The sequence below is a fragment of the Salmo salar genome, chromosome 11, assembly GCF_965601325.2.
Source record: "Salmo salar chromosome 11, fSalSal1, whole genome shotgun sequence".
Taxonomy (NCBI): Eukaryota; Metazoa; Chordata; class Actinopteri; order Salmoniformes; family Salmonidae; genus Salmo; species Salmo salar.
This window is the reverse complement of record NC_138301.1, coordinates 109845764-109860687: the sequence shown is the minus strand read 5'-3', so window position 1 is coordinate 109860687 and position 14924 is coordinate 109845764. Positions and strand designations below refer to the sequence as shown.

Here is a 14924-nt window from a genome sequence, read left to right as displayed (position 1 = left end):
CCAAGTGACACTTAGGGTTAACACACCAAATTATCAATGGAATCCTCAAATATATGACATAGACCCAATTTACCACTGCAATTCAAGAATGACCCAGCTGTTTCCCCCAGTTGTTTATTTATTTTGTTTAGGAGAGTGGACACAAAAGGTAGAAAGAGATTGTATAATCTTCAAATAAGATCCTTGCTAGCTAGTGGCAGTAATGAAATCTCGCCTAACAGCAAGTTAAGAGCAGCGTTAGTAGCTGAGGAAAAGACGAGCAATGAGAACAGACAAAATGGCAAATTTGAAAGTAGCGCTAATAAGGCTAGCTAGATCAAGAACCATACGATGTATCCATGAGCTTGTTAAAACTAGCCTACCGGTCCCTAGTGTAGGAAGACAGCTCCTGCTCCCACCCGCTCCCTCCTAGGGCCTTGATATGACACTAAACCCCAGGCCAGGGCTGACAGACAGACTCACCTGTTCCAGGCTCACACTCCTCCAGATCCTCGTCATCACTCGGACACTCAGCAGACGCCACCAAGATGTCATCCGAGTTCTGAGACTGAGGAGAAGAGGACACAACGTTGGTGGCTTTGTGATCTATACTGCGTTTTACCAGGATCTTTAAAACTCTTAGTTGTCAATGTCAGACATGAATAAAACAATAATACAAAGGTGTTCCAAAAAAAATGTACTTGAAGTGAAACTTCATTATTTGAGAATTCTAAAATGGCTAGTCTGGAGTATTTCAGCCCTTGCTGTTTCCACCAGATCAATAGTATAATACAAATCCATTATGGGCATGGATTCAATTTCACAGGGTTAGATCCATGATTCAATGATTGTGCTTAAATGTATGCATTCAACAACATCCTGGACTACAGAAGCTATAGAAATATCACATAGATTGATCAGGAGATTACATGAATGCATCACGTGGTCCTCACATGTCAAGGCACAGACACCTCATGATAAATCATATCCACACAGGTTGGGTATGAGACACTGCTATTTGACACCTCTCACATGCAGTACATTATTCATCGGCCTGCCCGGAGCGCTTTTCAAATAATGTAGTTACTACAAGCAACCAGTAGGTGTAGCCAAAACCTAAAGCTGTCTGGCATTATGACCTTCAGAAAGATATCTGAAATTCAACAGGGGCTTGAGAAATCTAGTCTATGTAAATCTATGCTAATGATCTCGATTTACATAGACAGGGAAGTAAGCAGTTAGGCCATGATTGACATCAATGTATCTCCTTCATTATCGTATGGACAGGCCTATTACCAACTTATTCAGCTGGAGGAAGGAGCCTTTAGCCTGCCTCACCATATCAATATATTTACAGACAGACACATGGAATGTGTCCAGAACTTGACATGCTTACTGGGCCATGGCTATTACAGAGTACAATCATCGAGCAAATGTGCTTTTAAGACATTTGGAGCCATAGTTAGTGTTTTAAAGGGTATCAAAGCTATGTTTTGTTCTCAATAAACCTTCAGTAACTGTGATCAGAACAAATTGTTTTGCCGTTTGAAACGGTAGGACGATAAAAGAGTTGTCTTGTTTGACACTTGTGTCTTGCTCTCTAATCCACACAGCACCGTTGTGGCATTTTGAGTCTCTATTTAAAATATGCTGTTGTGCTGTTATTAGATCTGCCTGACTGCATTCATAAAGCAATTAGTCCCTCCTCCCTGTGTTTGTATATGCAACGCCTGTAGTTTCATAAGACATGTTTATTGTTTATGGTGGCATTGTAGGTTTTATTAACTTGGTTTGTTTTGGAAATGTATGACATGACACCATAACTAATGTTCAGCCCGGAGACTGACACACAAATCACATTAAAACGAAAACCACTACCTGAGAAATAAATACAGCATTTCATATTCCACTACTGTCGTCTAATGGTACAGAGGCAGTTGACCGTGTTGTTCTGTAACATGCCCACAGGAGTCCTGCTGTCTTAACCCTATGGAGTACAGGTTGGAGGATACACCCTAACCACAACAGAGGGGAGAGGATTTCCAAGTGATTACACAGGTGTTTGTCTCTCCTATTCAGAGTGTTAGAGAAAAACATGATAAACAGTCATTTCCTACTTTTAATATATTTTAGATTTGTACTGTTTAATATTTTGATAACCTCTCGTTCCATGTGACTGATGTTGATTTAAATATTCAGATAGCTCATGAACATAACTTATGTTTTCATGTCTTGAAAGGGCAAGCGTGGTAGTTAGCCACATTCTGCTGGGAGCCTAATAACAGTCTCTCTGTAAACCCTCTCCTGGTCTCCCTAGGGCTATTTACAATCGGCAAGACTGGATTAAAGCTACTTAAAGGTTCTACGTGGGGTTGAATTTAGGTTCATCAACATTCATGCAAATGACTACTGGATCGCTGGATATGGAAATAGGCAGTTTAGCCGTGATTGGCATAAATTGTTATTGAGCGTGACCTTCCTTCATCTCTTGATGAACAAAGTCGAAGGCTGAGCATATAAGGTTTAATCCAAGGAATGGGGGAACGGAGGATGGTGGTCTCTTGACAATTTACACTGAACATGGTGTGGCCTTCTGCTTGGATTTATATGCCCAGGAGCGGACTAATAATAGTCACTGTAGAAAAAATATTGTAGCTTTATCTGCTAAAAACCCTGTAAATCTAGGTTTTTGGGGATTTGAAAAAAGAAAGAGAGCATCACATCTCTGAGGGAGTTGACTTCCACAGGGTCTGCTAGTTGTGTAACTGCTGTGCACTGTTACCATGACATTTAAAGGCACAATACAAACAGACAAATGGAAGTGAATACATTTCCCCATCAGAAAGAGTAGCCAATATTTCACCTTGGAATGAGAGTTTAACAAACCAGCAATTGGAAAAACACGTTCAATAGAGAGCTAACTTATGTTCAAAAATATGTCTAGGTCCAGTGCTTTGTCTGTGTTCCCTATTTGAAAATCTCTTGGTTTTAATGAGTAATTACTGCCTCTAATTGGCAGAGGCAAGCAGCATGGTTATGTTGAAAATGTGCAAGTGAATTGAGAGACATGGAGATTGTTCCTGTGAAAGTGTTCTTGAAGGGTCATTTTTGTAGTGCTCTCTGATTTGTCTGCCTGTTGAGCTTTAATGTAGATGGAGCGTCTGTCTCATGCAGCCAACCTCCTGAGAAAGGACACACAGTTTGTCTGTCTAGCTGTCTGGCAGAGTGTCTTCACAGAACTCTCCCATCTAAATGGTTACTTATGCTGTCGGCCTAATGTTTATCCCTCAAACTACCTCACCCACAGTCCTGTCAGAATCACCTCTAGCATTAGGAGAAAACCGTACAGTTCCTTATAGTACCATGTTAAAGCCAGGATTACTGAATGGGGACTGTTAACATACTGATAAAATGGCTAGTCTGAGTCATTAGCCATCATTACATCACCTCTTGCACCATTGGTCACTAATAATGTTCAACATGGCCCTAGTACCCTGCCCTGCTCACAAGCCCCCACTCGGCCCTCCCTCTGACCTGGGAGATGCTCTCCCTCATGCTGGGGGAGCGTTGCCTGCGGGTGGTGGTGGTGGCCATGGTGGTGGTGGTCTCCATGATGGTGGTGGACATGTCGGAGACAGCCAGTGGGGTGGTGGAAGTGGTCTCAGTGGTCAGCACTGACAGTGAGTCTCCCACCAGCCTCAGGTTCCCCTCAGCCTGGACACTGGGGTCACTCTCTGCTGCCAGCTTAAGCACCTGCAGGCCGTTATAGTAGAGACCAGAGATCTGGCCCTGGAACGGCCGGCCCTTATCCTGACCCCCGATCTTTATCGCTGCCTGGCTGTTGAAGATGGTCAGCTGTCGTCCTATAGTGAGGTAAAGGAAGAGGAGAAAGAGAGATAGAGGAAGAAAGAGATAGAAGTGGAGAGAGAGAGACAGACACAAACAGGAAGACATCCAATTACATTTAAGCAGTAAGGCCCGAGGGGGTGTGGTATATGGCCAAAATACCACGGCTAAGGGCTGTTCTTAGGCACAACGCAAAGCAGAGTACCTGGATGCAGCCCTTAGCCGTGGTATATTGGCCATATACTCTACCACAAACCCCCGAGGTGCCTTATCGCTATTATAAACTGGTTACCAATGTGATTAGAGCAGTAAAAATAAATGTTTTGTCATACCCGTGGTATACGGTCTGATATACCATGGCTGTCAGCCAATCAGCATTCAGGGTTCGAACCACCCAGTTTATAATATGAGTTATACCGTGCTAAAGACTCAGAAGGGCCTAAAATGTTGTGATAGGCATGTTAACACCTTGTTTGGAATGTTTAATTCAATCAAAGTGGTCTGGTTTGTATTTTGCATATTTCTATTCAATCGTCTTATTGGCACAGAGATAAGGGCCCAATATGCTCTGAGGGTAAGATGTGGTTAGTTTGAATGTTAGATTGGTACATCAAGTGGTTAGTGTATAAAAGCAGAGTTCGTGACTTGGCTTAATCCTGGTCATAGGGTCAAAAAATAGTATTTTCAAATGGGTTAAGTCTTTGCAAGAGGGGAAAGTGGCACAATAATGGGTATACTTTGACTTTAATTTAGCTATCAGTGTGTTTACAGAGAGTAATGGGAGAAAGGAGAGTCATGGGAAAGTGTAAGCACATAACTTCCCTTCATAAAACACAGGAAGTCGTTTCTTTGAATTGATGGACAACTAGGGACTTGGCATTTCCCCTTCATCCTCTCAGTCAAAGGCTGGTGGACCAATCAGTGTTGTTTCTCTGGAGCAGCACTGACAATAAGCACTGTTACTGTTAAATCATCACTCAGTGAGATCAGCATGTTGAGAGAGGGTCATGTAATGTGTGTCCTTATCAGGAGAATGCTGATTAACTATGCAGCTATGCAGTGTTGCAGTGACAGTAATTTACCTGTCTGTCCGGGTCTCAGCCCCTTTGTCCCTGAACATGTCTGTGATATGGTTGCCAAGACACAGGGAAATCATCTGGAGGTATAGTAGGGAGAGTATAGTGGTGTTTAGTGGGGTCACATTAGCGTGGGGCTTTTAGCATTGCCAATTAACCGCAGTGTGGACTATACATGAACCATCTAGTTTAGAGAATTTAGAGAGACCAGGATGTTAATTTAAATGGAAGGTTTACTGTGAGATACTGTAATACCTTGTTGCAAGAACCACCAGCATTAGATTAAATGTTCCTTTACCAGCTAATTATTCCAGTTGTTTAGCAGGTTAGTTATCATTGTAATGATGTTCGCATCACAAGAATAATAAACAGATAATAACAATGTAATAAAATCAGCAACATCTAATTAAACACAGTAATTAGGAGGGACTTTGTTGGAGGGTTAGTCAGGGGTTATGTTTATTTAGTTAAATAGTTTTAAAATCTCTGAAGAGGTGCAGCATTCCCAGAAGGTCTGGGGATGGCAAAGGATACCTGGTAGATGGACTGTACTGTCGCCCATGATACTAAATGGCATTAGGTAAATTATTCTAAATGGCTATTGGTTATATGGCTGAGATAGCTGTTCCCCATCATAGTCACAACCATCCACAGTAAATTTCAGTCCAAAGTCCCAAACAAACCCAACATGCTGACATCTGTATCTCTATACTGTACATACAGTAGGTAACAGCATTTGATCCTTTGCTTGTCACCTTTTTCTCTTAGCACTGCACCTCTTACAGGGATTAGACAGAGGGATTTAAACTGGATTTAGCAACTGTTTAATGGATGAATTAATTTTTTGTTTACCTTTGTCGAGTAGCCACTCGTCAACTACCCGACCAAGTCGGTATGGGATTCTTTGTCTAGCAATAGCCAGGCGCTCATTATCAAAGTTCCCTTCAAAGAATTTGGAGAGACAGATTAGAGGTTAAAGTCTGGAAGTTGAAAGATCACAAGGTTAGAGACAGGGCATCATGGCTAACACGTTTAGCAAGTTATCCATTTTAACCAAACTTCAGGTTAAAAGAAACTTGTACTTTACTTAGTGGTATTTATTAAAGGGACAGTAACAAAGGGCACACTAGTTAGAATGGTGTTTAGTTCTATTTATAAAGTTCTGAGCTGGTTCATTTAGTAGGGATTTGTGTATTTATGAACTTTTTAACCAAGCATCAGGGCTTAAATGCAAACAAAATGGAAGAAGAGAAATAACTGGAATTGGGAGAAATCAGCATGGGAGAAACAACGCATGCAACATCAACTCACAATTTAACCTTTAGAAACATGAACACAGTTTAAGTAAATTGCAGGAAGAGATTTTCTGGTTGTTATCATCTCAATGGAAGGATATTCTATGGTGCTTATTACTGTTAGGGGAAGTAGCCTAGCAGGGTTCCTTATTCTTCAAGAAAGTGATTCATGATAGCATAAACATTTGATACACAGACATTACAATCAATTGCTAGTTACTCTGAAAAAATAAATATATACAGTACCAGTCAAAACTTTGGACACACCTACTCATTCAAGGGTTTTTCTATATTTCAACTATTTTCTACAATGTAGAATAATAGTGAAGACATCAAAACTCTGAAATAACACATTATGGAATCATGTAATAACCAAAAAAAACTAAATATATTTTATATTCTTTAAAGTAGCCACCCTTTGCCTTGATGACAGCTTTGCACACTCTTGGCATTCTCTCAACCAGCTTCATGAGGAATGCTTTTCCAACAGTCTTGAAGGAGTTACCACATATGCTGAGCACTTGTTGGCTGCTTTTCCTTCACTCTGCGGTCCAATTCATCCCAAACTCAATTGTGTTGAGGTCGGGTGATTGTGGAGGCCATCTGATGCAGCATTCCATTAATCTCCTTCTTGGTCTAAAAGACCTTACACAACAATCTGAGGTGCAATCTGAGGTGCAGTTAACTCGAATGAACTAATCCTATGCAGCAGAGGTAACTCTGGGTCTTCCTTTCCTGTGGCGGTCCTCATGAGAGCCAGTTTCATCATAGCGCTTGATGGTTTTTGCGACTACACTTGTCCTGGTAATCCGTCTGGCTTTGCGGCCTTGTGAATGTTAACCTGTTTAAAGGTCTTACTCACATCTGCTACGGAGAGCGTGAACACACATCAGTCCGGAACAGCTGGTGCCCTCATGCATGGTTCACTGCTAGTGAAACAGTCATGTAGCTTATCACCTGCTTCATCTGACCACTTCCATATTGAGCATGTCACTGGTACTACCTGTTTGAGTTTTTCTTGTAAGCAGGAATCAGGAGGATAGAGTTACGCTTAGATTTGCCAAATGGAAGGCGAGGGAGAGCTTTGTATGCGTCTCTGTGTGTAGAGTAAAGGTGACCTAGTTTTTTTTACCTCTAGTTGCATTGGTGATATGCTGGTAAAAATGAGATAAAACGGATTTCAGTTTTCCTGCATTAATGTCACCGGCCACTAGGAGCTCCGCCTTTGGGTGAGCATTTTCTTTTTTGCATATGGCCCTTTACAGCTCGTTGAGTGGGGTCTTTGTGCCAGCATCGGTTTCTGGTGGTAAATAGACAGCTACAAAAATATATATGAAAATTATCTTGGTAAATAGTATGGTTACAGCTTATCGTTAAGTATTCTAACACAGGCGAGCAGAATCTTGAGACTTCCTTAATATTTTAGATCGCTCACCAGTTGTTGTTAACCTGTTGTGGACAGACGTTCCGCTAGCGGAACGCCGTTCCGCAAGCGGAACCCCTAGCCAATAGCCAATGGAATTGCATGGCGTGAAATACAAAAACAACTAAAATACCACAATTAAATTTTCTCAAACAATCAACTATTTTACACCATTTTAAAGATAAGACTCTCGTTAATCTAACCACATTGTCCGATTTCAAAAAGGCTTTACAGCGAAAGCAAAACATTAGATTATGTTAGGAGAGTACATAGCCACAAATAATCACAGAGCCATTTTCCAAGCAAGCATATATGTCAATAAAACCCAAAACCACAGCTAAATGAAGCACTAACCTTTGATGATCTTCATCCGATGACACTCCTAGGACATGATGTTATACAATACATGTATGTTTTTTTCAATCAAGTTCATATTTATATCCAAAACAGCTTTTTACATTGGCTCGTGATGTTCAGAAAATGTATTCCCACCAAAAATACTCATCATAAACATTGACAAAATACATAACAATTATTTTAAGAATTATAGATACAGAACTCCTTTATGCAATCGCTGTGTCAGATTTTAAAATAGCTTTTCGGCGAAAGCACATTTTTCAATATTCTGAGTACATAGCTTAGCCATCACAGCGAGCTATTCAGACACCCGCCAAGTTCGGGGCAACCTAAACTCAGAATTAGTATTAGAAATATTGTATTACCTTTGCTGATCTTCGCCAGAATGCACTCCCAGGACTGCTACTTCCACAAGAAATGTTGTTTATGTTCAAAATAATCCATAGTTATGTCCAAATACCTCCATTTTGTTCGTGCGTTCAGGTCACTATCCAAAGGGTAAAGCGCGAGCGCATTTCGAGACACAAAAAGTCAAAATGTTCCATTACCGTACTTAGAAGCATGTCAAACGCAATTTTTATGGTATTTTTAACGTAAAATTGCGATAATATTCCAACCGGACAATAGTGTATTCATTCAAGGAGGAAAAGAAAAAACAGTGTGCTCGCGGGAACGCGCATATCCAATCTCTTTGTCCCTAGGCAGACCACTCAGAAACTGAGCTACTATACTCTGCCCAGTGACAGGGGAATGCTCAAAACACTTTCTGAAGGCTTTAGACAGCCAATGGAAGCCTTAGAAAGTGCAACGTAACAGCACAGATACTGTAGTTTTGAAAGGGACTAGAAAGAAGAACTACATTTCTCAGATCCTACTCTTACTGGTTGAATTTTTCTCAGGTTTTTGCCTGCCATATGAGTTCTGTTATACTCACAGACACCATTCAAACAGTTTTAGAAACTTCAGAGTGTTTTCTATCCAAATCTACTAATAATATGCATATTCTCATTTCTGGGCAAGAGTAGTAACCAGTTTAAATCGGGTACGTTTTTTCATCCGGCCGTGAAAATACTGCCCCCTATCCTAAACAGGTTTTAACAAAGAGAAACCCAACCCCTCCCCTGAGCTTCCCCGATGCCACCGTTCTGTCCTGCTGATGTATAGAAAAACCAGCTAGATTTATATTTACCATGTCCTTGTTCAGCCATGACTCAGAGAACCATAGGATATAACAGTTCTTCAGATCACTTTGATAGGATAGTCTCGAACGGAGCTCATCCATTTTTTTCTCCAGTGATTGCATGTTCGCAAATATAACTATTTATCCACTCTCGGATGTAGTCTCGTTAGGTATCCCGCAAATTGGCCTGAATAGAGTACCAGAGTATGAGTCATAATACCCATTGCAAGATGGCGCCGACAAAGATGGTCGCCTTGCTTCGAGTCCTTAGGAAACTATGCAGTATTTTTTTTATGTATTATTTCTTACATTGTTACCGCAGGAAATATTAAGTCTTATTGCATACAGTCGGGAAGAACTATTGGATATAAGAGCGACGTCAACTTGACAACATTACGATCAGGAATACAACTTTCCCGAAGCAGATCCATTGTTCGTACCACCACCCAGAACATTGGATCTAATCCCAGAGGCCAACCCAAAACAACGTCGCCAGAAAAGAGGTAGACAGAGCGGTCTCCTGGTCAGTCTTCAAAGGTGTGCACATTGCCTACCGCTTCCGAGTATACTACTCGCCAATGTCCAGTCTCTAGACAACAAGGTGGATGAAATTATGTCAATGGTTGCCTTTCAGAGAGACATCAGAGATTGTAACATTCTCTGTTTCATGGAAACATGGCTCTCTCGGGATATGTTGTTGGAGTCGGTATGCCACTGGGTTTCTTCATGCATCGCGCCAACAGAAATAAACACCTCTCTGGGAAGAAGAAGGGCGGGGGTGTATGCTTCATGATTAACGACTCATGGTATAACCATAACAACATACAGGAACTCAAGTCCTTCTGCTCACCCGACCTAGAATTCCTTACAATCAAATGCCGACCATATCATCTCCCAAGAGAATTCTTGTCAGTTATTGTCACAGCTGTGTATATACCCCCTTAAGCAGATACCACAATTGCCCTCAAGGAACTTCACTGTACTCTATGTAAACTGGAAACCATATATCCTGAGGCTGCATTTATTGTAGCTGGGGATTTTAACAAAGCAAATTTGAGAACAAGGCTAAGCCAAATTCTATCAGCATATTGATTGCAGCACCCACGCGGGCAATACACTCGATCACTGCTACTTTATCTTCCGCGATGCATACGAAGCCCTCCCCCGCCCTCCCTTCGGCAAATCCGACCACAACGCCATCTTGCTCCTACCGTCTTATAGGCAGAAACTCAAACAGGATGTACCAGTGAGAAGAACCATTCAACGCTGGTCTGACCAATCGCAATCCATGCTTTAAGTTTGTTTTGATCACGCGGACTGTGATATGTTCCGGTCAGCCTCAGAGAACAACATTGATCTATACGCTGACTCGGTGAGTGAGTTTATAAGGAAATCCATTGGAGATGTTGTACCCACTGTGACTATTAAAACCTACCTTTAACCTATCTCCAAAGTGGAGTCGCAATTCAATGGCCCTGACACGAGACGTATGTGGCAGGGTCTACAGGAAATCACAAACTACAAAAAGAAATCCAGCCAAGTCACAGACACCGACGTCACGCTTGCAGACAAACTAAACACCTTCCTTGCCCGCTTTGAGGATAATACAGTGCCACCGTCGCGGGCTGCTAACAAGGACTGTGCCCCCCCCTCTCCTTCTCCGTGGCCGGCGTGAGTAAAACATTTAAACGTGTTAACCCTCGCAAGGCTGCTGGCCCAGACGGCATCCCTAACCGCGTCCTCAGAGCATGCGCAGACCAGCTGGCTGGTGTGTTTACGGACATATTCAATTGCTCCCTATCCCAGTCTGCTGTCACCACAGGCTTCAAGATGGCTACCATTGTTCCTGTACCCAAGAAGGCAAAGATTAGTGAACTAAATGACTACCGCTCGTAGCACTCACTTCTGTCATCATGAAGTGCTTTGAGAGACTAGTCAAGGATCATATCACCTCCACCTTACTGGCCACCTTAGACTGACTTCAGTTTGCATACCGCCCCAACAGGTCCACAGACGATGCAATCGCCATCACACTGCACACTGCCCTATCCCATCTAGGACAAGAGGAATACCTATGTAAGAATGCTGTTCATTGACTACAGCTCAGCATTCAACACCATTGTACCCTCCAAAATCATCATCAAGCTGGAGGCTCTGGGTCTTGACCCCGACCTGTGCAACTGGGTCCTGGACTTTCTGACGGGCCGCCCCCAGGTGGTGAAGGTAGGAAACAACATCTCCACTTCGCTGACCCTCAACACTGGGGCCCCACAAGGGTGCGTGCTCAGCCCTCTCCTGTAATCACTGTTCACCCACGACTGCGTGGCCATGCACACCTCCAACTCAATCATCAAGTTTGCAGACGACACAACAATAGTGGGCTTAATTACCAACAACGACGAGACAGCCTACAGGGAGGAGGTGAGGGCACTCGGAGTGTGGTGTCAGGAAAACAACAACTCACTCAATGTCAACAAAACAAAGGAGATGATCATGGACTTCAGGAAACAGCAGAGGGAGCACCCCCCTATCCACATCGAAGGGACAGCAGTGGAGAGGTGGAAAGTTTTAAGTTCCTCGGCGTACACATCACAGACAAACTGAAATGGTCCACCCACACAGATAGTGTGGTGAAGAAGGTGCAACAGCTGAATAAATTTGGCTTGTCACCCAAAACCCTGATAAACTTTTACAGATGAACAATCGAGAGCATCCTGTTGGGCTGTATCACAGCCTGATGCGGCAACTGCACCGCCTTCAACCGCAAGGCTCCACAAGGCTCTCCGGAGGGTGGTGCGGTCTGCACAACGCATCACAACGCAAACGCAAACTACCTGCCCTCCATGACACCTACAGCACCCGATGTCACAGAAAGACCAAAAAGATCATCAAAGACAACAACCACCTGAGCCACTGCCTGTTCACACCGCTACCATCCAGAAGGCGAGGTCAGTACAGGTGCATCAAAGCTGGGACCGAGCGACTGAAAAACAGCTTCTATCTCAAGGCCATCAGACTGCTAAACAGCAATCACTAACTCAGAGAGGCTGCTGCCTACATTGAGACCCAATCACTGGCCACTTTAATAAATCAATCACTAGTCACTTTAAACAAGGACACTTTAAAAATGTTTACAAATCTTCCATTACTCATATCATATGTATATACTGTATTTTAGACCATCTATTGCACTTTGAATATGCCGCTCGGCCATCGCTCATCCATATGTTTATATTTACATATTCTCATTCACCCCTTTAGATTTGTGTGTATTAGGTAGTTGTTAGATATTACTGCACTGTCGGGAACTAGAAGGACATTAACATCTGCTAACCATGTGTATGTGACCAATAAAATTGGATTTGATAATCTTGCTCTGATTTGTCATCCTGAGGGTCCCAGAGATAAAACGTAGCATAGTTTTTTTTGGTAAAATCCATTTTTATATTCAAATGTAGGATCTGGGTTCTACAGTTTGAACCCCTGCTGTCTTTAGATGAACACAAAAGTGTCAACTAGAGATTACATGCAGGTGTTTGCAGGGATTTGTAGTTTTGCATGATGTCTAATTTGAAGCTACTAAGCATTTCCGAATCTGAGAGGAAATAGAGCCGAAGATATTGAAAAAGTCACCTTGTCTGAGAGAGATTGACATGGTTATCAAAACCACAGGCCATATTTTAAGTGTTTCTAACATCTCCTATTGGAAAAAAGAATGGTGGAAAAACGAATTGTGTCACGCCCTGATCTGTTTCACCTGTCCTTGTGCTTGTCTCCACCCCCTTCAGGTGTCGCCCATCTTCCCCACTTATCCTCTGGGTATTTATACCTGTGTTTTCTGTCTGTCTGGACCAGTTTGTCTCGTGTGTCAAGCTTACCAGCGTTTGTCCTGCCAGCTCCTGTCTTTTCCCAGCCTTTCTTTTTCTTGTCTTCCTGGTTTTTGACCCTTGCCTGTCCTGACCCTGTACCCGCCTGCCTGACCTCTCTGCCTGTCCCTGAGCCTGCCTGCCGTCCTGTACCTTTGCTCCTACTCTGGATTATCGACCCCTGCCTACCTTGACCTGTCGTTTGCCTGCGCCTGCTGTTACAATTTCAACAATTTTCCCTGTTTGACCGCTAGGTTTTATGGTTATTATATCACCTCCACTGTGGGGCTCTATAGCGCCCTCTCCTCTTTCTTTGAGTGTTGGTGATTTGGGCCTGGTCTGTGATAATCAATATGTCTTTCGCCTCTGACTCATGGAAGTTGAAGTTTAGTGATATCTGTTCTGATGTCCAGAAGCTCTTTATGGTTGTAGGAAACGATGGTGGAAACATTATGTACAAGAACAGTTCAGATCAGCGCAAAAAAATACACAAAATAGCACAATTATCCAGGAGCCAATAAAACGGCTGCTATTCACTCCAGCGTCATTTCATCATTGGATTACACATCTTGTATCAGACTAAAAATGAAATAACCTTCCAAAAGAAGGACCACAATGGCATCTCAGCTTTCTCTCTCATCTATCTCCACTGCTCTACTCCTTCCACATACACAGTAATATTATATTTGGGCCAATCACTGACTGGGTTAGTGCCCCAGAGGTGGCATGCCAAAGTGGATGAGGTAGCCATTATAAAATAAAAACCTTGGGTAAAACTAGCCTTGAGCCACCCTCCACTTGATAAAAACCTTGGCTGTACTGTAACTAAACCTCTGCTGTAACTCTGTAATGTACAGTTCATTTTACCCCGGTCTTCTACACTTAACAGATATAAAGAAACACCTGTATAAAATCTAATCAAAACACACACAACTCCTACCATAAAGATAAAGTACAAAGAAATGCTTGTGCCAAATGTGGGCATACAACTGATTGAGTAACTACACAACTCATGTTATAGTCTGATTATGTACTGAATATTCAGACAATGTGTTCCTGAGGAACTACATGAATGGAGTGGAGAAGACGAGAGTTCTCATTCATTGAGAAGAGGTGAAAGTAGAATCTATATCTAAGTAGTTAGAGAAGAGGTGAAAGTAGAATCTATATCTAAATATGTAGAGAAGAGGGGAAAGTAGAATCTATATCTAAGTAGGTAGAGAGGAGAAAGTCAAATCTATATCTAAACAGTTAGAGAAGTTTTGAAAGTAGAATCTATATCTAAGTAGTTAGAGAAGAGGTGAATGTAGAATCTATATCTAAGTAGGTAGAGAAGAGGGGAAAGTAGAATCTATATCTAAGTAGTTAGAGAGGAGGGGAAAGTAGATTCTATATCTAAGTAGGTAGAGAAGAGGGGAAAGTAGAATCTATATCTAAGTAGTTAGAGAGGAGGGGAAAGTAGAATCTATATCTAAGTAGGTAGAGAGGAGGGGAAAGTAGAATCTATATCTAAGTAGTTAGAGAAGTTTTGAAAGTAGAATCTATATCTAAGTAGTTAGAGAAGAAGTGAAAGTAGAATCTATATCTAAATATGTAGAGAAGAGGGGAAAGTAGAATCTATATCTAAGTAGTTAGAGAGGAGGGGAAAGTAGAATCTATATCTAAGTAGGTAGAGAGGAGGGGAAAGTAGAATCTATATCTAAGTAGTTAGAGAAAAGGGGAAAGGAGAATCTATATCTAAGTAGTTAGAGAAGTTTTGAAAGTAGAATCTATATCTAAGTAGTTAGAGAAGAGGGGAATTTCCATCATGAACTAACAATCAAGAAAATAAAATGACACATTTGAGATAATTCTTTATTGTTAGCTTGGTCAATTTGATTTGGAAAGAAACAGATTATTAGA

General features: G+C 41.9%; 1 protein-coding gene across 2 annotated transcripts in view; it reads right to left on the bottom strand.

The window, feature by feature from the left end:
- The window catches only part of nrxn2a (neurexin 2a), a 399049-nt gene that overhangs the window by 5176 nt on the left and 378949 nt on the right, over positions 1 to 14924 (bottom strand). For both annotated transcript variants that reach the window (XM_082958259.1, XM_045690107.2), the window contains 3 exons: positions 5754 to 5843; positions 3514 to 3842; positions 463 to 547 (listed from right to left, as the gene is read on the bottom strand). In XM_082958259.1, the coding sequence (XP_082814385.1) occupies positions 463 to 547; positions 3514 to 3842; positions 5754 to 5843 (504 nt within the window). The remainder of the gene's footprint in view (positions 1 to 462; positions 548 to 3513; positions 3843 to 5753; positions 5844 to 14924) is intronic.